This window comes from Leptodactylus fuscus, chromosome 3 (assembly GCF_031893055.1).
Source record: "Leptodactylus fuscus isolate aLepFus1 chromosome 3, aLepFus1.hap2, whole genome shotgun sequence".
NCBI classification, from domain to species: domain Eukaryota; kingdom Metazoa; phylum Chordata; class Amphibia; order Anura; family Leptodactylidae; genus Leptodactylus; species Leptodactylus fuscus.
The window spans coordinates 162,054,196-162,076,012 of NC_134267.1; the positions used below are offsets into that span (position 1 = coordinate 162,054,196).

Sequence of the window (21,817 nt, forward strand, 5' to 3'; positions counted from 1 at the left end):
TTCACTTTAAATGGCAATAACTTTGAGACGCTTTAACTTACGCAAGTGATTTTGAGATTGTTTTCTCGTAACACATTATACTTCATGTGAGTGGGTAAACACTAATCAATATTTTTGTATTTACTTAAAAGGAAATTTGATGGTAATTTGGAAAAAAAATTGCAATTTTCAAAATGTGAAATTCTCTGCTTTTCAGGCAGATAGTCATACCATCCAAATACATGAATAAATATCTCCCATATCTCTGCTTTATATCGGCATCATCTTTTGTCTGTCTTTTAATTTATTTTGGACATTACAAGTGTAACAGCGATTTTCCAGATTTACAAGAAAATTCTCCAAACTAATTTTTTTTTAGGGACCGCTTCAGTTCTGAAGATCATTATAAAGGCCTATATATTAGAAACCCCCGTAAATCACCACATTTTCAAAACTGCACCCCTCAAATAATGCAAAACAGCATTTGGGATGTTTGTTAACCCTTTAAGCATTTCATAAGAATAAAAATAATATGGAGGTGAAATTTAGACATTTAACTTTTTTTTCACTAATACATTCATTTAGACCTAAAATTAATACATTCACAAAGGGTTAAAAGGAGAAAATTCATCTTACAGTTTATCATGCAATTTCTCCCAAGCACAGAAATACCCCACATGTGGGTGTTAAATGAGTTTTGGGCAGATGGCAGCCCACGGAAGGGAAGGAGCGACACTGGATGTTTGAGCAGCAGATTTTACTGGAATAGTTTTAATGCGCCATGTTTCATTTGCAGAGCCCTTAGAGTACCAAAACAATGGAAACCCCCCAAAAGTGACCCCATTTTAGAAACTACACCCCTCACAGAGTTCATCAAGGGGGATAGTGAGTATTTTGACCCTACAGCAGTTTCACAGATTTTACTAACATTGGAATGTCTAAATGAAAAATGACTAAAATGTCACTTTATCCCCAAAGTTTTCATTTTCACAAGGCTTTAAAGGAGTAAAAGCCCCCCACAGTTTGTTAACCAATTTCTCCTGAACACGGCAATACCCCATATGTGGTCATAATCTGCTGTATGGGAACATGGTGGGGCTCAGAATGGAAAGAGCGCTATTTGATTTTGCTGGTATATTTTTTCAGGTGCCATGTCACATTTGCTGAGCCCCTAAAGTATCAATACAATGGAAACCCCTCAAAAGTGACCCCATTCTAGAAACTACACCTGTCAAGGAATGTATCAAGTAGTATTATGATATGGAGACTAAAAATGCTTCCCAAAAATAGAAAATTTACATTTTTAAAAGAAATGTGACATTTCGATGCCCAAAACATTGCACCCACTTTGTGTTGTCAGAGACCTGCACTCCTAAAACTATTAATGGGCCATCCCGAGGGGCAAAAAATTATATATGTGGGTATAAACTACTGCTTCGGCACACAGCAGGGCTCAGAAGGGAAGGAGCACTGCGCTTTTTAGCTTTGGGGTAAAGATTTAGAAGGACTTTCTGGGCGCCATGTTTTTTTTTTTTGTTTTTTTTTTTACAGGGCCCTGGAGGTGCCAGTGAACTGGAATTCCCCAAAAAGTGACCCCATTTTGTAAGAGCAGTTTTAGGGTCTCTGCAAAAGTGTCATGGCATCCAAACCATCTAAGTCTGTGCTGCAAAAACCAAATAAGCCTTCTTCCCCGCTGTCCGGCTGTGCCCTAATATCAGTTTATACCACATATGACATTACGTACGTTATCCGGGGTACACCAGTGTCATACATGTGGCATAAACTGCCGTTTGGGAACATAGCAGTGTGCAGAAAGGAAGGAGCGCTATGCGGCTTATGGAGTACAGATTCAGATGTTTGGTATCTGAACGCCATGTCATATTTGTAGAGCCTGTAAGGTACCAGAAAAGTGGATTCCCTAAAAGAGTAAACTCATTTTGAAAACTGCACCCCTCAAAGAATTTATCAGGGGGTGTAGAGAGTATTAGTATCCCAGACGTGACTGCACAGCAGATGGCGAAGAGGGAATATATAAGTGGTGCGGAGTACACTGCAAACACCACATTCCCTACTATGTCCCAGTAGCTCCTATGATTGGTGGAGTCACTCTGGGGGTCACTTCTGGTATAATTTTCCCTCATAAACTGTAAATCTGGGGTGTCCACTGATATACAGCCACACAGCTTATACATTCCCTTCCTGACGAAGCCAAATGTGTTCTAATGATTTGGCGATTTGGGTTTTTTTTTGTCTTCACATTGCTAGAGGTCTTTATTTTTCTGGTGACGTGGCCATATAAGGGCTTGTTGTTTGCGGGATGAGATGCAGTTTGTAATGACACCATTTTTGGGTGCCTACAACATATTGAATACATTTTATTAAGTCGTGTGCTGGATTAAAAAAAAAAATAAAAATACTAAAATGTTAGTATTGCGTTTTACTTTTAAAATTTTTCGCCGTGCAGCGTACAGTATAACTGACATGTGACCTTTATTCTGCGGGTCGGAACGGTTACGGCGATACCTCATTTATATTTGTTTATGCAATACTAATTCTGCAGAACAAAAACATTTGTGGACATAAATCATGGTTTTTTGCATTGCCATTTTCTGAGAGGCGTAGCATTTTTATTTTTCAGTTGACAGTGTTGGTTGGGGTCTTATTTTTTACGGAACAACTTATTTTTTTATTGGTACTGTTTTGGGGTACAAATGACTTTTTGATCACTTTTTATAGCACATTTTGTTAGGGGAGATGGCGAAAAATCGGGTTTTGTCCGTTTTTTTTTTTTTTTTCCTGCCGTTCACTGTATACATTAAATGTTGTTACGGACGTTTTGTTGTACAGGTTGTTACGGACGTGACAGTACCAAATATGCATTGTTTATATTAATTTTTAGGTTTTTTTTTTATATAATTCATTTTCTATAGAAAAAAAAAAGGATTTTTGGGGCTTTATAACTATTAATTGTTTTAAAACGTTTTTTTCTCCACTTTTTTTTTTTTTTTTTTTTTACATGTCCCTATGGGACACTTGGATCAGTGAGGATTTCATCACTAATCCTATATTGCGCATTGGGAGAGACAGCATACACGTGTCTCTCAGTGCATAACAGGAAGTGAGATGTGCAGACGGCACAGCTCACTTCAGAAGGTCCTGGCAGGATCAGCCAGGTAATGGGGGCTCAGGGCTGCCAGGGGTCACTAACCAGACCCCAGGCTACATAGTACAGATACCAGCACTCCTCAATCTCGCTGCAGGGAGGGGGTTCCGGGGAGGGGGGAAAGGGTCGGAAAACAGCGCAAAACCCTTTGTTTGCGGTGGTCATGTTTGACCATCGTAATCAAAGGGTTAAAACCTCCGATCGATAAAAGCATCGATTGGAGGTTAAGGAAAAGGGTGATAGCTGTCGGTAACAGCTATCACCCGCTTCCGATTCCGCCCGCTCAGCTAGTGAGCGGGCAAGCACTCCATGACGTAGTATTACTTCATGGTGCGCGAAGTACCTAGCGCCCATGACGTAATAGTACGTCATGGGTCACTAAGGAGTTAAAGTACTTTTATGTTTGTTGTTGTGGTACTATATCCAAGATATGCAAAATAGACACATTGATAAGAGTATATGAATGATTGAGATAAATAAAAGCTCAAATGTGAAAAACTGTTAAATGCAACTTTTATTTAAATAGTAACTTATTTAATTTTTTTTTGCACATGCATAGAAGAAACTTTGAATATACAAATAAAGTCACATGATCATGACCTTTATTACTTTCAACATCAGCAGCACATAGCCCATGAGGCAATTGACATGTGGAGGGCTGACTTGATGGGTATATAAGTAGCCCAGTAGGTCATGTTATGGTTGTCAAAAAGAGAAGAGCACTGGCTTTCAGGCCAAGAGTGGCAGTATTTCTGAACCACCAGTTTGTGAACTGCTGCTGCGGTGAAAGTGTATCACCATCAGATAAATGGGAACAATCAGCATGGAAATTTCTGGGCACAGTATTCCATTGATACAAGAGGTGAACATCGGCTAAGAAAGAGCACAAGAGCTGATAGACCAGCTACAGTGGAGCAGCTCATAGTAAAGATGAACCTAGATGTCTACTGTGTCAAACAGTACTTAGAACCACACTGCATGTAGGACTCTGATAGCAAAGGTACTTTGAACCTCCATATGCTTTAAAGGATCATCAGGACTAAAAAGGCTTCAATTTGCACATTAGTGTCCGCTCATTAGCAAAGGTCACCTTTTCCAATGAATCAGGTCTTCTGCTTCACTGAACTTATGGACATTGGCATGTCAGGTGATAAACTGAGAACAGACACCATGCAATCATTGTAGGAAGAACACAAACTTTTGCCAGCAGAGTTATGTTGCATGGCTAGAAGTGTCTGACAGTGATTGGAAGAGTATGATCAAGACTTCCAAGCTATGCCCTGCTCCCCCATAAATTTTTTTTGTGTACGTGGTTTTACACGCTTAAAGCCTGCTACTGGCCCCACCAGACTTAAAACTATATTGACGTAAATAGTGCCCAAAATCTACTACAATATAAAAACTGGCAGTGAATAAGCCACCCTTCACAAAATCACCCCACGGTAATAATTTAGTTTAGTTTTTGAGCTCTTTGGCATTAACTCAATTCTCCGTGTTTGGAAGAAGAGTTAATCTGCCTATGACCGAAAGAACACCGTCCCCACTGTGTTGCATGGAGATGGAAACATTGGGTTTTTGGGCGTTTCTCTGCTAAGGGCACAGGGCTACTTCACCGCATCAATGGGAGAATGGATGGAGCCATGTACCATAAAATCCTGAGTGACAACCTCCTTCCCTCCTCCAGGACATTAAAAATGGGTCGTGGCTGGGTCTTCCAGAAGGACAATGACCCAAAACTTACAGCCAAGGCAACAAAAGAGTGGCTCAAAAAGAAGCCCATTAAGGTCATGGAGTGGCCTAGCCAGTCTCTAGACCATAACCCCATAGGAAACTTATGGAGGGAGCTGAAGCTTCGAGTTGCCAAGCGGCAGCCTCAAAATCTTAATGATTTAGGAGATGATCTACAAAGAGAAGTGGGCCAAAATTCCTCCTGACATGTGCGCAAACTTCATCATCAACTACAAAAAACATCTGACTGATGTGCGCGCCAACAAGAGTTTGGCCACCAAGTATTAAGTCTTGTTCGCCAGAGAGATCAAATACTTATTTCTCTATGCGAAAGGCAAATACATTTATAACATTTATACAATGTGATTTTCTGAATTTTATTTTTGGATATTCTCTCACTATTAAAATTAATCTACCCTTAAAACTATAGACTGTTCATGTCTTTGTCAGTGGGAAACTTACAAAATCAGCAAGGGATCAAATAATTATTTTCTGTATGTATTACAAACCACTTGCCAGTTCAAATACATAACCACTGGCAAAGGCGATTGCGCTACCATCCACCAAAAGTTTAAGTTTTATCGGGGTACTTTGGACATTCAGTCATCTAGTTTTGATCTGAGAGATCAGTACTCACAATTCATTCCTTTTTTCCCATGCCTTTAATATCCAGTCCGCCTTCATGATGGGAGTTCCCAGGCTAACAGCAACCTGTGCGAAAACCAAAGAAGATCTGTGAGCTCAATGGCAGTAGTAGCTATAAAAATCAGAATCTTTAATATAATAAAAAGGTAAAGCAGAAACTTAAAAGATACAAACCCTAAATTTATCACCATGAGTAGAATTAGCAACAAGATGTGTCACTTTAGAGCTGAAGTCTTTTCGTATAGTTCCACCCATATGGTGGACCAATGTCACCAGCTTTACCTGAAAAGATACAGATCATAGCATTCACATTATAATACATACATTTCATGTAATGGCACATGGATACTACCACAGCACCTGAGTGGACACTGCTAAACTATTAGGATATATATTTGCACGGTTTTGCATTTATACAATGTGTCGCTGAATCTATGAAGGAAGGAACGTGCGGAAGGCGCGATACAATCAGAGGAGTCTGATCCAACACTGTTTTAATATGCTTAACCCTGGTGGCATACTCCCGCTAACAAATAAGTTCCATCATTTCACATTGGACTTTTTTACATTAGTCTATAGAGAGGTAAAAGGGAGGAGGCGGCTGCTTGAAGAGGCAATTAAGTTGTGTGTGTAAACAGGGGGAGGGGGGGGGGGCGGGGGGCTAATATTGACGGCACTCTCACCATCCATTTAGAATTACAGCTCCCGCCGCTGTAAAATACACAGCCATGCCTGCCAATAAGGTGGTTGCCGCACTCACCCAGGCACAGTGTCCCTAAAATCAGCCAATTTGGTGAGGGTCCAGGTATCAGATTCCCCTGGTCTAATCTCCAATTACAAAACACTTTTCATCAATGAATAGTACATTTTAATTAGTTGTTGTTTTTTTTTTTTAAAGAAATGGCCTATTGCAAGCAAAAGTTTGGGAAAAGACATTTACGAGTTTATTGTAGAACTTAAAGTTTTAGGATATTAATGTACACACTTTTTGACAATACATCTTACCAATTCCTCCTTTTTTCTGAATCCAGTAAAGCACAGGACTAGATTTAACATACTTGCACAATACAGGGGCCGAGAAGTGAACGGCAAGGGCTAAAAAAAAGGAATAGAAATTAAAATAAAAATAATAATAAATAATAATAATAATAATAATAATAATAATAATAATAATAATAATTAACAGTTTATACCAGACATCTACAACAAGTAGCTGGAGCTCATGTTAGATTTTTTTTTATAAGAATTGTGGGGCAAATTTAAAGAGGACCTTTCATCAGATTGGGCACAGGCAGTTCCATATACTGCTGGAAAGCCAACAGTGAGCTGAATTCAGCGCACTATCGGCTTTCCCGATCTGTGCCCCGGGTAAAGCGCGCTCGGTGCCGGTACCATAGCGCTTTACAGTCAGAAGGGCGTTTCTGACAGTCAGTCAGGTACGTCCTTCTCCACAGCAGCACTTATCGCGCTGTACAGTGTGAGCGGGGAGGAACGCCCGCTCCCCTCCTGATAATACTCGTCTATGGATGAGCACTGTGAGCAGAGGGAGGGGGCGTTCTTCCCCACTCACACAGTACAGCGCAATAGGCGCTGCTGTGGAGAAGGACATTCCTGGCTAAGTGTCAGAAACGCCCTTCTGACTGTAAAGTGCTACGGTACTGGCACCGATAGCGCTTTACCCAGGGCACAGATCGGGAAAGCCGATCTTGCGCTGAATTCAGCGCACTGTCGGCTTTCCAGCAGTATATGGAACTGTCTGTGCTCAATCTGATGAAAGGTCCTCTTTAAGAAGTCAAGACTTTTTAAAGTGTGTCTTCATATCCCCAGAGGATGGTGGCTCTCATAAATAAAGTGCACTCTCCCCAAGACATGTGACTGGAGTGATATATATGTCAGCTCATAGCTGGTGGAGATTTCCAAGTAGACCAAAAGAGCTACTTGCGAGAACTTATATTACAACTAGTTGCAAACTTAAAGAGGACCTTTCACCATTTTGCCCACAGGCAGTTCTATATACTGCCAGAAATCTGACAGTATGCTGAGTTCAGCGCACTGTCGGCTTTCCCGATCTGTGCCCGGTGTGAAGAGCTTACGGTCCCGGTACTGTAGCTCTTCTATGGTCAGAAGGGCGTTTCTGACAGTTAGCCAGAGACGTCCTTCTTCACAGCACAGCCAATCGCGCTGTGCTGTGAGAGCCGGGAGGAACTCCCCCCTCCCTCCCTGATAATGCTCGTCTATGGACAAGTACTGCGAGCAGATGGAAGGGGCGTTCCTCCCGGCTCTCACAGCACAGCGCGATAGGCTGTGCTGTGAAGAAGGACGTCTCTGACTAACTGTCAGAAACGCCTTTCTGACCATAGAAGAGCTACGGTACTGGGACCGTAAGCTCTTCACGCTGGGCCCACATCGGGAAAGCCGACAGTGCGCTGAACTCAGCGCACTGTCAGCTTTCCAGCAGTATATAGAACTGCCTGTGGGCAAAACGGTGAAAGGTCCTCTTTAAGGTTTGCAAGAAATCTGGCACAGAGTAATAATATTCCCCCTATATGTAACTCATTAACCCATGAAAGTAGCATTGAAGCTCTTAGACATAATTCTACTCCAATGTCAAAATGCCCAGCTATAACATCATACAGCTCACAGCTCTCATGAAAATGTGGCATAATTGTAACAGTTTACGCCAAAAACTGGAATACATGCCACCTTATCAGCAGTTTGACAGTTTCTGCCCCTTGTATGATAGGTAAGGAGGCTTTCTGGTAAAGAGGTGCAATTAAAGATAGAACATTGTGGATTAAAAAGATGTCAATTATTTATTAGGTTAGAAATACAACAGTACTTAATTTTTTTTCAGCTTGTTTTAATGACTAGCAATATATAAAAGAATTGTACCTCTCCTTTTTGTGCACAATACAAGATGATCGGTGGGCCCAGCACTCTGCAGTCAGCTTTATAAAGGTATCGAAAGTTCGGGTGCTGGAAATCTGATATAACAAATATGTTCTCAAACTCTGGTGCATCCGCCTCAGCGTACTCTTCCACAGATTCCGTTGTGACACAAGGATGCTTGATTTCCTGTTATTGTTTGTCAGAGATATTAAAATCTATTGTCATTATATAACAAACAGCAAGACAATAGGAAGGAAGAGAGGAACACTTGCCAACAGTATCCAGATTCCAGCGTAAAACCTGACCAGTTGTCAGGCTGCATTTTCCTCTGTGCCAGTTATGATAAAGGTTTACAAAAGCAAATATGATAATAGCCTAATACACCGGCTTTATGACTGCAATTTCTAAGTGACTGTGCTTTTTTTTTTTTTTTTTTTGAAGAGGTCAAAACTGCAGACACTCCATTTAAAACATTAGCCTTTTCTAATTTCTAGCAAAGTATATATTTATTTTTATTTTTTTGACAGGTACAGATCTCTCAGCAGTTTACATCATATTGCAACACAGAACTTGTTGCTGGGATTGACTGTAATGAATATACAGTATACACACCAAAATTGAAACTGCAATACCAAGAAGAACAAGCCATAAGGGTATGCAAATCGAGGAAGAAGCAGGTGTCACCAAGATCCGAGTGGAAATCGAAGGTCAACAAAAGCCGAAGCTGTCTGGGCAGCAAATATATTTGGCATTTTTCAGTAGGAGGCAGTGACCAACAACTCTTTGCATTGTTTGAGGGAGGGGGTGAATCATAGAAGTAAGCAGAATAAATGACAGCAAGCAGAGATCTAGAAAACAGTGATGAATTGATACAGAAAGTATATTGGAAAGTTATACAAACAGTAACAGTAATCTCTCAGTGTTGGTATGAAAGTGGCCAAATCCTGAAGAGGAGTATTTTCACTGCTCTAGTCTTCACTTCAGACACAGCAAAAATTCGGCATTACAATGATTTGGTCGAGTAACCAGGGGTACGCTATTTCTCCAAAGTGTCCCAGGAACTAATTTCAACAGCACAACACCAGGTTGCATTTTACTCATGCTACCGTGAGTGGCTTACATGGCTTAAAAACTATATTCCATGACCTGCAGAGCCTCCCATCGAGCACATTGGTTGGTAATTATAAAGGGAGCTGCCAGCAGCCAATATTGATAACCTGTGTACCCAAGTTCATTTAGTGTGGTACAACATTCCTTACTGATAGTATGCCAAGGCACATAAGCATGTGTATTTCTGCATGTCGCTCATATTCCATACTGCTTAAATCAAAAGGTTTGGAATATTTTGTTTCCATTTTTTTATATAATAAAAATACATATCATACATATAATTCAAATCAGTAATTTCCGTTAGCCAAAGACTTTTTCCTTCTTGGTGATGCAATTTCAATGTTGATAGCAAGTGGTGCTTTATTACAGATTAAGAATTGTGACATTATTGTCTTGACAGTTGTGACCTTTCATCTTCTTCAGATCGTGTGTATTCAGTAATGTCCTGTGGGCAGCAAACCTACAACAGGCCACAAAAGACGGACCATGCCATTCAGCCCAAACAAGACAGAATTGCTTTCTAATTTGCCTATAACACATGAATGGTCACATTGTGTTTTTTTTTTTCTTATAACACTGTGACAGAAATAGCTGCCAGGGCCCAGTTCATGCAAACAAACATGTGGGGAGTGTTGGTGAAGACAAACAAAAGCCTTGAATTCGAAATGGGGTTTTATTAATTAGAAGACTTTATGGTTGTGGGGGTGGGGGGGATGATCTCATGGATTTAAGCCAACAGGAAAGGGAACCTTGACCGAGACTGTACTACTTGGGGGAATTTGTCAATTATCAATTCAATTGTTAAAAAAAGGTGTAAATTAAAGAGTCTACAAAATGGTGGACCTTGCTAGTTATGTTAGAGACATTTATCTTCATTGTGTTACCTCATGGACATACATGTATACCTACATTTGGAATGGCGCACGTCTTATAGTTGGCCTATTTTACGGTTACTCTTTAGACACAATGAAACTTTTGCAGTAGGGGTAAGAAATATATAACACAAACTTGTCATGTACTGGATTTGTTTAATATACAAGAGAATACTGCCATACTTTCTAAGTAAATCTTCCCCTTTGAGCTTCATTTATTAATGCGGTAACATAGAAACAGGACTTGTTGCCAACAGCAACCAACCAGCTGTGATTGGATGATTTTGGCCACTGGCGTAATGTGAAGCTCTTGGAACCCACGGAAAATCTGTAACAGGTCCCCTCAACTACCATGTGCAAATTAAGACAAACACAAACAGTACATGGATTACTAGTACCTGTTCTGAGTTTTGCTCACGGCTCCATACACGGGACAGTGAGAGTACACAGTGGTGTGTATGGGGCCATAGAAATGAATGGCTCAGTGTGCTAGCAATGAATAACATGGCTAGCACACTGACAATGCACAGTCATGTGCATGAGGCCTTACCCTGTTTCCTTATGTGGGATCACATTCTTTGGGCCCCATTAGGTCCCAAGTGCATCTACTATATACTATATCTGCGCATCTACGCACTCCCTCACTCTACAGCTACATCCCTGCTGTTGACAACAAGACCAGTTATAATAAATGAAGTCCATCAGATTTCATCCAATAATAGACCAAAGTCATCAAAAGAAAAATATTGGTGCCAACCAAGATGAGAAAGATAAAACCAATCATTTAAGGGTGAAAAAAAAATAAAATAAAATCTATCCTTCACCACGTGTAAGTACCAGGACTCATTAACCCAATTATTGGAAAAGCCCAAGAGCAAAGTCTTGGCCACATGTTAAAGATTATAGTGATAAAGCAAATGTAGACTTCCTCAGAATGAAAGGTTAGTGGTGCACTTTAAGAGCCAGTTGTGAGGAGCTGCATGCAAGGTCAGCTGGTATGAATAAATAACCATACCATATTTACAATACTTTTTATAAATGAGTCTCTTGATTTTTCACGACAATTTTCCCTTATCTTTATAACAGGAACTTCCATTAGCTTAACTGTCTGTGGAAAGGAAGAGTCACAGAATATTACAAATACAATATACATTAACTTCCCAAAAACAATAAGAAATATAGTAAGAGTGGGAGTACCTCAAGAGCTTTCAATAAAGCTTCATTCCTTCCGACGTCTTGAACTAGAATCAGTCTGGTCTCCACTTGTGGCATGTCTTCTGCAAGAATGAAGCAACCATAGTTCAGGGTAAATACAAGTATGTGCAACAAAACAAAAAAAAAAAAAAAAAAGAAAAAGAAAAACCCACACAAAGAAAAGTTCCAGCACTTTCTTTATTTGGCACTGCTCAGGGCATTTAATAAAGATTATTATTAATTATCGCTTCATTGATCACAAAGCATGCCAAGGCTCTAGTGCACATGCTGAAACTGCCTAAGGCTCGGTTCATATCTGCACTTGGGTTTCCGTTTGGGGACCCCCAAACGGAAACCTAATCGGCATTAAAAAAAAAAAAAAAAGCAGTTACCTTAGGAAACCAGCAGACCCTATAGACTATAATGGGGTTTGTGTGGTTTCCGTTCGATTTCCGCACAAAAAAAAGAATGTGGAAAGTGCTGCTTGCAGGACTTCTCTCTGAATTTTTCATGGAATGGCCCGTACGAAGAGGTGAACCAGGCCTAAGTGGGAAACTAAACATCCTTTCTACCTTTATGCGATAGGCCATTTGTTACGGACAAATGCTTTTTCATTAGTTAATATTTGAACTACAACACTGACAGCATTATAAAGAGTTGTCCTTCTGTAATGTGAAATGACCAGCACAGCTCAGAATGAGCAAGTATGTGTGGGTAAGGTCACTCATATCTCCATCACTAATGTACCATGCGATCAAAAAAAATACAAAATACTAGAAATGTAATGCTTAGTGCGTCACCTCTAGTAACTACCATTGGAAGCTCTATTTTGACTACCTCAAGGCCGTCACATCCCCGTTAGCAGTGCGAACTGGAGCCTACAACATATCATTGCTAGGTCCTAACTTTTGAAGTTGCCCACTATACAGAGCTAAGATTTGACCAGGCTCGTTTTACAACAATATATTTCTGGTACTAAATATACAATATCAAAAATAACAAATTCTTGGTATACTTTACCATCGACATCCACTGCGCCTGTGAATAGGTTTTCTTTTGAAGTCTCTGACATTTTGGATTCAAAAACAGAAGAGTCAGCCAGCAGGCTCCTGCCACAGGCAGGCACCAGGACACTGTTGTCAGTCATGATGGCGTGTCAGCAGCCTAGGAAACAGAAAGCAATAAGCAGGGCAACTCCAGATAATTCACAAGAAAGCAAAACGAACATGATGCAATGTAGCTAGCGGCCCAAGACATACAACAAATACACTTTAAATTTATTTCATGACTTATTTTAGAAGAAGTTAAAGCATTTAACCATTTCCCTGCCACCCACTTATTCATACATAAAGTCAAGGTGGAATTTCAGTAGCAGAGGACGCATGTGGTACATCCTTACTACTAATGCTGATTTCTCTGGATCCGCTATGGTTATTAAGATGTTCTTTAAAATGATACCAAGGTCACCAGGATAGCTCTTACAGATCAGAGTGATTTGGGGGTGAAAACACTGTTCGACATAGAGATCCCAATGCAGAGCTCAAATCCTGGCAGTGGTTTTAACAGCAAATTGCTCCGAATCTGTAAGGGTTATCATAAGATTCTCATCTTTAAAATGAATCCAAGATCATAGCCCTAACGGATCCAGAGATATGGAGCTCTAAAGTGTCCCCCCCACCCCCATGCAACATTAGGCAGCATCTTGGAGCTTTGTGGAGAACAGCTGCAGAAGGCAGAGAAAATTATAGAGATTAACATATAAAAAAACAAAAAAACAAACAAAAAACCTTCACACAGGCAAAATAGTTTACTCAGGTAACACATTTTCACCCACTGGATGTCACCATATGAAATGCCAGTTTTTGGCAGCTTTCAGATGGTTAGAGTAGTAGGTTTTTTGTGGGACACAGCCGCCGGTTGTCTGCTGTGTTATACCACTGTACAAAATAGTAAATGGTAGAATCATGAAGAAAAATTTGTTCCGCAAACATTAAGACCTCATATGGTTCTGAGAGCGGAGAAATAAAAAAGTTATAGGGTTTGGAAAAAACCCTAAATAAGAGACCCATTAGTGTATATGAGTGCAGTATTATGTCAGGAACTTTAAAGAGTGCTGAGTATACGTGTAAATACTGAATTGCATCAGCTATTGTGCTATATACTCTGCATTGCTTATTGTATTGTCTCTTGTATGCAGACATATCACACTTTTACATGGTACAGTCCAAACCATGATGAGACTAAGGACCCATGTTGCAGAAAAGCTAGTTTTTTGAGTTGCAGATTGACTTCTGATCGGGGGCCTTAGCCTAAAGCCTGAGGCCACAGAAAAGCTGCATTTTCTGTTGCAGATTTTGATGCCAATTTTTTGAGCCAAAGCCTTTACATTTCCCCTTTTTCATTTGAAGACCTTTTGGCTTTTGCTGAGAAAGGAAAAAAAAAACAAAACAAAAAAAAAAAAAAAACAGCAAAATCTACAATATGAGGCTGTGGAAAAAGGAACCCATTGAAATCAATGAGAGGTTTTTGTTTTTTTCCTTTTACTCACACACAGATTCTGACGCAAATTCCATGTCAGAAACTGCGCCAGAAAACTCCGTGTGAATGGACCCTTAGACTTTCAATAACTCTTCTGCATGTAGGTGAGCCTGAACTCAAATCTGCCCCAGACAAGAACTGAAAATGTCTTTCAGATGGGGTTTTTACTTTACCACGTAAATTATTGAAGCACTTTTAAGAGGCAAATCCATCCAAAACCTATAATGAAGGAATATACTATTTATACTCTATGCAATTTTTTGGCAAAGAAGGGCACAAGTATGACATCTTTGGCACCCTCCCCCCTTTCTGCTGCTGATGCGCCTCAAGTCTTTTCCGTCAATGCAATGGGAGTCTGAGTGGTCAAACTTCACCAATCAAGTATTTACCCTCTCCCCTATGGACCAGAGGACAGAGAGACTTCAGGGCATAACCCCTTTAATCCGATACTTCCACTTACAAGACAGTTATAGTAATAGTTTCCATGCATAAATAGCAGTTTCTTATGTCTAATATTTGTACTACTGTAAATTTTGCATTTCTCTGTTAAAAATATTTGAAAAATTGTAAAAGGAGTATTTTACTGTGCTGGAAAAGTAGTGAAAACTCTGTTCACTTCAAGTACAGTACTGGAAAAATACATTAACAAAATGTATTAAGTTGCATGTCTCAAAACTACATTGGATTTTTTGCTAGAAAACAAGCAGATATTGTTTAATCAGTTCCCCCATTGAGGAGCATAGAGTCTACATAAGAAGCACTATCAAGTCTCCACATAGCTCAAGACATCTGATTCTTTCCCCTGCATTTTACTCACATTCATGGAACCCATAAAAAAAAAAAAAAAAACCATACTGTAACATTTTGTGTGACAGCTCACAGTAGTTGACAGGAGTAGTCAGGCCTGCCTCCCAAAACAATGGCGAATTGTGCTGTAACCCACATGAAAAGCCAAAGGTATTAGAACATCAGTGTCAATAGGGATACATAGAAAATATACAAATAACATAACATATACCATAGCCTATAGCATTGCCAGACTACACACGTATGCATACAAGTTATTCCAAGGCAGATAAGCAGCTGACAAAGACGACACTGTGTGTGAAACCTGCTTTCACTGCACATACTAAGCCTTATTCACACATAAGAAGGCCGTGCTTTTCAGGATTATGAAAAGCAGATCAGTTTGGGGGGGGGGGGGGGGGTTAATACGTTTTCTAAAATATATTTAGAAAAACAGGTCAGTGAAAAACAGATAACACTATGTCCCATTTTTTCAAGGATACATAGAATTTCCTTTATATGATGCAGTTTTTGCCGCCTATAAAAAAAAAAAATGGAATCAAAAGTTATCAAACTATCATACCTTCCCTACAATGGCATCAATAAAAACACCATGTTGTCCCGCACAAAAATACGCCTTACCCAGCTTCATACACAAATATTTAAAAAAGTATCGAAACATTACAAATACTATAGAAATTTGATGTTCCCGTGATCGTACTCTTTAGCGGTTTCTACGATGGAGTCTCTAGCGCAGATGTGAACTGAACTTAGCCTGAGACTCCTACTGGAATGACTGAAGCAGAGAATTCCTGCATGACAAAGTCAGATTTACACACACACAAAAAAAAAAAAAAATAAATAAATAAAAAAAATAAAAAAGGTAAAAAAATTTTTTAAAGAGCTCTCCATACTAGTCCATTGCTACCAGGCAAAACAAAGAGGTAATGTGTACTGCATCGTTATGGGAAAAATTATGGCGAGTCTTGTCTATTGTCCAAGATGTGGCTCAAGCTCTGCTCCACGGCTTGTTAAATATAGAGCAGATGAGTTTAACCTTCTCAGACAATTTTAATTCTGTTAAATAGTTAAAATAGTCCTTTTACTGGCATCATGGTGGACAGAAGTCATACACCAAGCACATCACTGCCTATTAGGCAAGCAGCAAAGTTGTTATACAGGTGCAAAGTACAATACAACCACATACAACAAACCCTGGTGGAGTGTCTGATTTGACAAGGGACATTGCTATGCTCAATATTCTCTTCCACAACAATGTGGTTACATAGGTATTTAGTCGTGTATACATACTGCATATATAAAAGAACAGTGGAACCATACTGTTCTACCATAAGCTTCCACTACATGTATACAGACACCCTGAATGTTTAGCCACTGTATCTGACTATCTTGATTTCCTTTTGTCACTATGCACTATGTGTACCTTTCTATTCTCACCATTTTCAAGATCTACTTCTTGTCAGTGTTAGGGCTGGGGTAAAATAAAACAAGCGATACCTACCTCTAGTTCTCTGTTTAGGTATCAGGTCTCCCATTCCATCATGTGCAGAACTGGCCCAGCATAGAAAGGCTCATGTGACCACTGCAGCCCGTCACTGGTCTCAGCAGTCATATGATGAATACCGGTGATGTCACTGCTAATACGTCATCAGTACTCAATGAGACCAGTGCGGGATCAGATGCCAGAGGAATGGGGTAGGTATGTTTTTGGGGGGTTTATGGCCCCACCCTGGGTTCATCAGTGTGCTTAGAAAAACCCTTTTAGACAGGACCCAAAATTGCAAAAACGGAGTTTTGACCACAGTGGAAACACCGCGGCAAAAGTGAATGGCATTCTGGCTAAACACATCCTCACAGTGCAGAAAAAAAAAAAAAAAAGTTTGCAGCGCAAATGCAGCAATTTCAAAAATGCTTATATTTTTGTACATCGCTGCATATCAAGTATACCTACTGACATGGTGTCATTTTCTGTATAGGTATAATAGACATACAAGGAAAACACTGCGGACTTTCTGCAAAAAAAACGCTACTGAAAAAAAAAATGCAATGCATTTCTATTACGTTCTTTTCTGCAGCATTTTTTGGCTGTAGCTCAGTAAGTGGGGCCTTAGCCTTAATGCTGAATCAGCAATGAAAACAACACTGACAGAGGCTGGAAAAAGGTGCCAAATTCAGAAAACAGCTGGAATGAGGTGGCATTCATTTCATTGGGAGACGGCTGAAGTTAAGTACTCAACTATCACCAGTTGCTTCCATTGAAATGTACAGTGTAGCAGTGTGCATTACTAACCTGCTGTTCTATTCAAACTGCAAAATACCACAATTCTTGTGACTGGTGGGGGACACAGCAGTCAGCAAGTTACTAGGAAGTTGAATCCCATCCACACACTGGAGAAAAATATGCGCAGCAGAAATGCTGTGATTTCCAAAAAAAAAAAAAAAAGGTTGTATGTTTGGAAATCACAGCATGTCAATCATACCTATGGAAATGCTGGAAGTTTAACTATAGGTATAATTAAAGAAGAAAGTCCACATAGGAAACCGCTGTAGACTTTCTGTGAAAAACTGTTGTGGGAATAACCACAATATATTTCCACAGCGGATTCTCCAGCTAGATGGGACCTTAGTATTAAAGGATTATTCAGTCTATTATTATTAATATTATGATAAGACCAGACAGCGCTTTCTGCTTCCTTCTCAATCTAAATATCAGTTTCTACAAACAGCTTATCAGTGGGTGTACTGGACATCAGACCCCCACTAATCGGATACTGATGACCTAGCCTAAGGATCTGTTACATATGTTTAGCCCACAGAATCCTTTTAATAAATCAATACAATCCCATTATTTCTGGATAGGATATACATGAGTCCCCCTTTGACAACAATAACAAAGGATTAAGTCCCGCCCTTCCTATTTCCGGTCGAAGATCTCTTTCCGGTTTTGAGAGTTTGCCATGTCTAGCAGGGGTATAGGCATACTGTTTCGTGGTTACGACGAGCCTGCTGCAGAACCTCATTTGCTAAATGCTATACAGTATATATATTCATTTGCCGAATGCTATATATATGTATAGCATTCGGCAAATGAACACTGATTCTGCAGCAGGCACGTCCTTGCTACGGGCAGGCAAGAGTTTTTCTCATTGGAATGAATAGTCCGATGTTAGACTCCGCCTCCTCAGACGAGCCTCTGGCAGAACCAGCGTTGATTGGCCAAATCACTGGCAACTGGCCAATCAACGCTGGTCTATTCATTTCAATGAGAAAAAGTCAACTGGTAACAGCATACTTACCTGCTCGTAGCAAGGACGAGCCTGCTACACAATCAGCCTTCATTTGCCGAATGCTATACACTGTATAGCATTCAGAAAATGAGGTTCTGCAGCAGGCTCGTCGTAACCCGAGGACCATACCCTGAAGTACATACCCAGCCCTGGTTAATTCACTAAGGAACAGGAAGTCTTCTTGCCGCCCTTCCATTGCGCATGTGCCAACCGGAAGTTCGCAGGGGGGCTCATGTATAACTGTAGCAAACTACATCAACAATATAAACCCCTCTGCTGTTTCAGATACTACGAATCAGACACTTCAGCTGACAGCTCTCATGCTTGACTCTCCCATATACATATTGTAGCTACAAGTCAGGGAATGTTCTGTAGAGTGGTGGGAATGTGATTAGTGGTGGTCCCAAGAATCAGAAGAATAGGGGGGTCCTCATCCCTCCATATGAATGGGGCAACAGTTGTGCAGGTGAGCTGCTGTTCTATTATCTCTATGGACCAAGAGCTGTGAAAGCTCCTTTGAACTGAATGGGGCTTATTGTAGTTGTAGGCACAACAATGCATCTATCCACTAAAGATCAGAGGGGTCCCAGTAACCAGACCCCACAGATAAGATTGGATTATCAGTGGTCATCTCCTGCTATAGCAGGAGCACACTGGGGCTTGTGCAGGTTTTCAGGCTCCGCATGCAGTGATCTATTACAAGTCAGAACAGATAACAACCCCGTCAGCCATGTCATGGTACAGAGTGAATAGTACTGACATATACGGCCCGCAGACGTGTGCTCCGCTGGAGGGGACATCAGGATCACTGCTACACCCAGACCCATCACAGGTGACCGAGACTAACAGGTGTCACAATGGTCACCGCTGAAGGTGCACACAGTAGGGGGCAGCAGACATGTCCGGCCTCATACAATACAGCGCCCACAACAGCGAAGAAAGCAGTGTTTACCCAATCCCTGCCCCGGACACAGAGTATAACCAAGCCAGGAACCCAAACCAGACCGCCCCGGTACCCTAACATTACCCGTCAGAGGTCTGTGGGCACAGGCGGCAGCACCGGGACCACACTACTGCCTACAGGTACCACTCATTCACCACACCGGTCCAGCAGCGGCCATAAACCGTATTCAAATCTCGAGCCAAAACATAAGCCCCCCTCTGATTGGTCACAGGATGGCAGGCTGTCAGCCTGTCTGTCATTGGGCAAAACAGAAAGGTTGACGGGGCTTACGCGGTCGATGATTGGCTGAGACGTCCCCCTCCTGGTCCCAGGGGATAACGTCATGCACGTTCTGATTGGTCAGTCACCAGTTTGAACGATTGGACGGTAACGGCCTCAGTACAAGCCTTGACTTTTCGGCGTGCCCTGTCTGGTGACGTAATGAAGAAAGCGCCCGCTGATTGGCCGGCATTGTTTACCTTCTGGTTCTGCTGGCGTGAATTCCGTATGTCCGGAAGGACAGTATACACCTGGCTGTTGTCTAGTGCGTGTGGGACTACAAGCCATAGCATGCCTGATGGACTGGGAGTTGTAGTACTACAGCAGCTGCTGGGTAGCGATGTTGTGTGAAAGATATGGGCAATGTACGGGAAGGAGCAGTGCAGGCTCGTGTGGGAAGTGCTGGACTCTCTCCTGTATAGCTTATGTAAAACTAAGTGACTTCTGAAGGCAACTGACTGCACTGGGGCCATTCCAAGGCTATGGTGTACTCTGTGAAGATCCAGGATGTGGGGCACCTGAGACACCGGATACAGGAGACAACCATAATGAATAAAGATACCTTAAAAATGGGAACACTGTTGTTTTTCTTGTGCAATTCTCCATGTGTTTGATGTGTCACCTGACCCCCTTCCCATTGAAAAAAGTAAAGTTGAATCCAAAATGCTGGTTATGCAGATGGCCGCCATCGGAAATGCAAGCAGCACTTCTCTTTCAGCATTTTTCGTGCGGAAACCACATGGACTCTATAGTCTGTGGGGTCTGCAGGTTTCCTAAGGTAACTGCTTTTTTATGTGGATTAGGTTTCTGTTCAGGGGGGCTCCCCAAGTGGACCCCCGAACACAGATGTGAAATGGGCCTTTCACTGTGATACCCATCTATCTTGACTGAAAGGATTGCAAAACATGAACAAAATTAAACTGGCTATTAAAGGGGCTCTATCAGCAAAATTATGCTGTATGAGCCCCACATATGCGTGAATAGCAGTGGCGTAACTACTGCCATAGCAGCAGAGGCGGCTGCCACAGGGCCCGATACGTCAGGGGCCCCCCGACGTGTCAATTTAAAAAAAAAATTTTTACCTCTAGAAGCTCGGGCCCCTCCTCTCCGGAGGGGGGGGGGGGTCCAGTCTTACCGGCGGTAAGTGACCTGTTTTGTTAGCCTTTACGGGGTGTTCGCTAACACCCCGCGCAGGCCTGACAGGACCTTCCGCAGTGTCTGCTCCCTCAGTGTGCATCCTGATGCTGGGGGCGGAGACTTCTCAAGTAGAAGCGGGGCCCGGGCGAGTCCATGTTTAGTGGCACCGCGCAGAGCACAGCAAGCACACACAGCCAGGTAAGCGCTGGCAGGCACTCAGTCCCCAAACTCTCTCCTCAGTGCTGGTAATTCTTGACAGGTTATATAGGGGCAGGGCAGGGATCCACAGGTAACAGGTTATATAGGGGAAGGGCAGAGATCCTGATTACAGGGTCTGCTTTGCTACAAGATGTAAGGGAGCATTCACACATGACACATTTGGCTCTGCTACATCATGTAGCAGAGCCGAATGTGTCATGTGATTGTTCTTTATGGGCACTGAGTGGTGTATGGACTCCTTGTAATATTATCTGGTAGGGCTTGTGATGGAACAAAGTGTTGAGTTGAGACCTCTAATCAGGACCCCTGCCCTTCCCCTATATAACCTGTGGATCCCTGCCCTGCCCCTATATAACCTGTGGTCCACAGGTTATACAGGGGAAGGGCAGGGGTCCTAATTAGAGGGTCTCAACTCAACACTTTGAGGGTTGAGATATTATATAGCAATGTCAGTTTGTCAGCAATGTCAGGGGGAGGTGGGGGGTTGTTTAATATAATATTACCAGTGCCTGAATAGCCTTTTTAAAGACTATTCACGCATATGTGGGGCTCTATCAGCATAATTTTGCTGATAGAACCCCTTTAATAGTTAAGTTCCCCCCACAGTGGCACAAGCCCTTGTGTAGATACTTAGTACCGTCCCCTGTTGTCCCTCAGTAATGCCTGGCCTTTTCATTTTGAGCTGCTGATCTCCAGCTCATTCCCCCTAAACCGGCTGCACAGGCGGTATTTCCGCCCCTGCTTTGTGTCACTGTATAACCACTGCCTACACATTGTAATACATTGTGCTGTTCAGGCTCTCTAATATGCTTGCTGTGAATTAGTGGGACCTTGTAGAGCACAAATGGTTCACATTGAAGTCTCAGAATGTCAGGTTTCTACTCTCACCAGGACTATGACCTTTGTTTTCCCAGTACAGTTCCCAGTATATTCTGCCCTACCGTTCTTATACAGTCAGTACAAGAAACTGTATAAGACTTTCACTCTGTCGCCCTCCTGTGGCTTGCAGCAGAACTGCTGTCTGTAC

The 21,817-nt window shown here is 41.6% G+C and overlaps 1 protein-coding gene across 1 annotated transcript in view; it reads right to left on the minus strand.

The window, feature by feature from the left end:
• The window catches only part of ECT2 (epithelial cell transforming 2), a 47,315-nt gene extending 28,000 nt beyond the window's left edge, over nt 1-19,315 (minus strand). The window contains exons 1-8 of the mRNA XM_075266705.1: nt 19,240-19,315; nt 12,601-12,744; nt 11,584-11,663; nt 11,402-11,494; nt 8,408-8,590; nt 6,521-6,610; nt 5,690-5,797; nt 5,508-5,581 (exon numbers count right to left, since the gene is read on the minus strand). Coding sequence (XP_075122806.1) covers nt 5,508-5,581; nt 5,690-5,797; nt 6,521-6,610; nt 8,408-8,590; nt 11,402-11,494; nt 11,584-11,663; nt 12,601-12,727 — 755 coding nt within the window. The 5' untranslated portion in view covers nt 12,728-12,744; nt 19,240-19,315. The remainder of the gene's footprint in view (nt 1-5,507; nt 5,582-5,689; nt 5,798-6,520; nt 6,611-8,407; nt 8,591-11,401; nt 11,495-11,583; nt 11,664-12,600; nt 12,745-19,239) is intronic.
• Nucleotides 19,316-21,817: the final 2,502 nt, after the last annotated feature.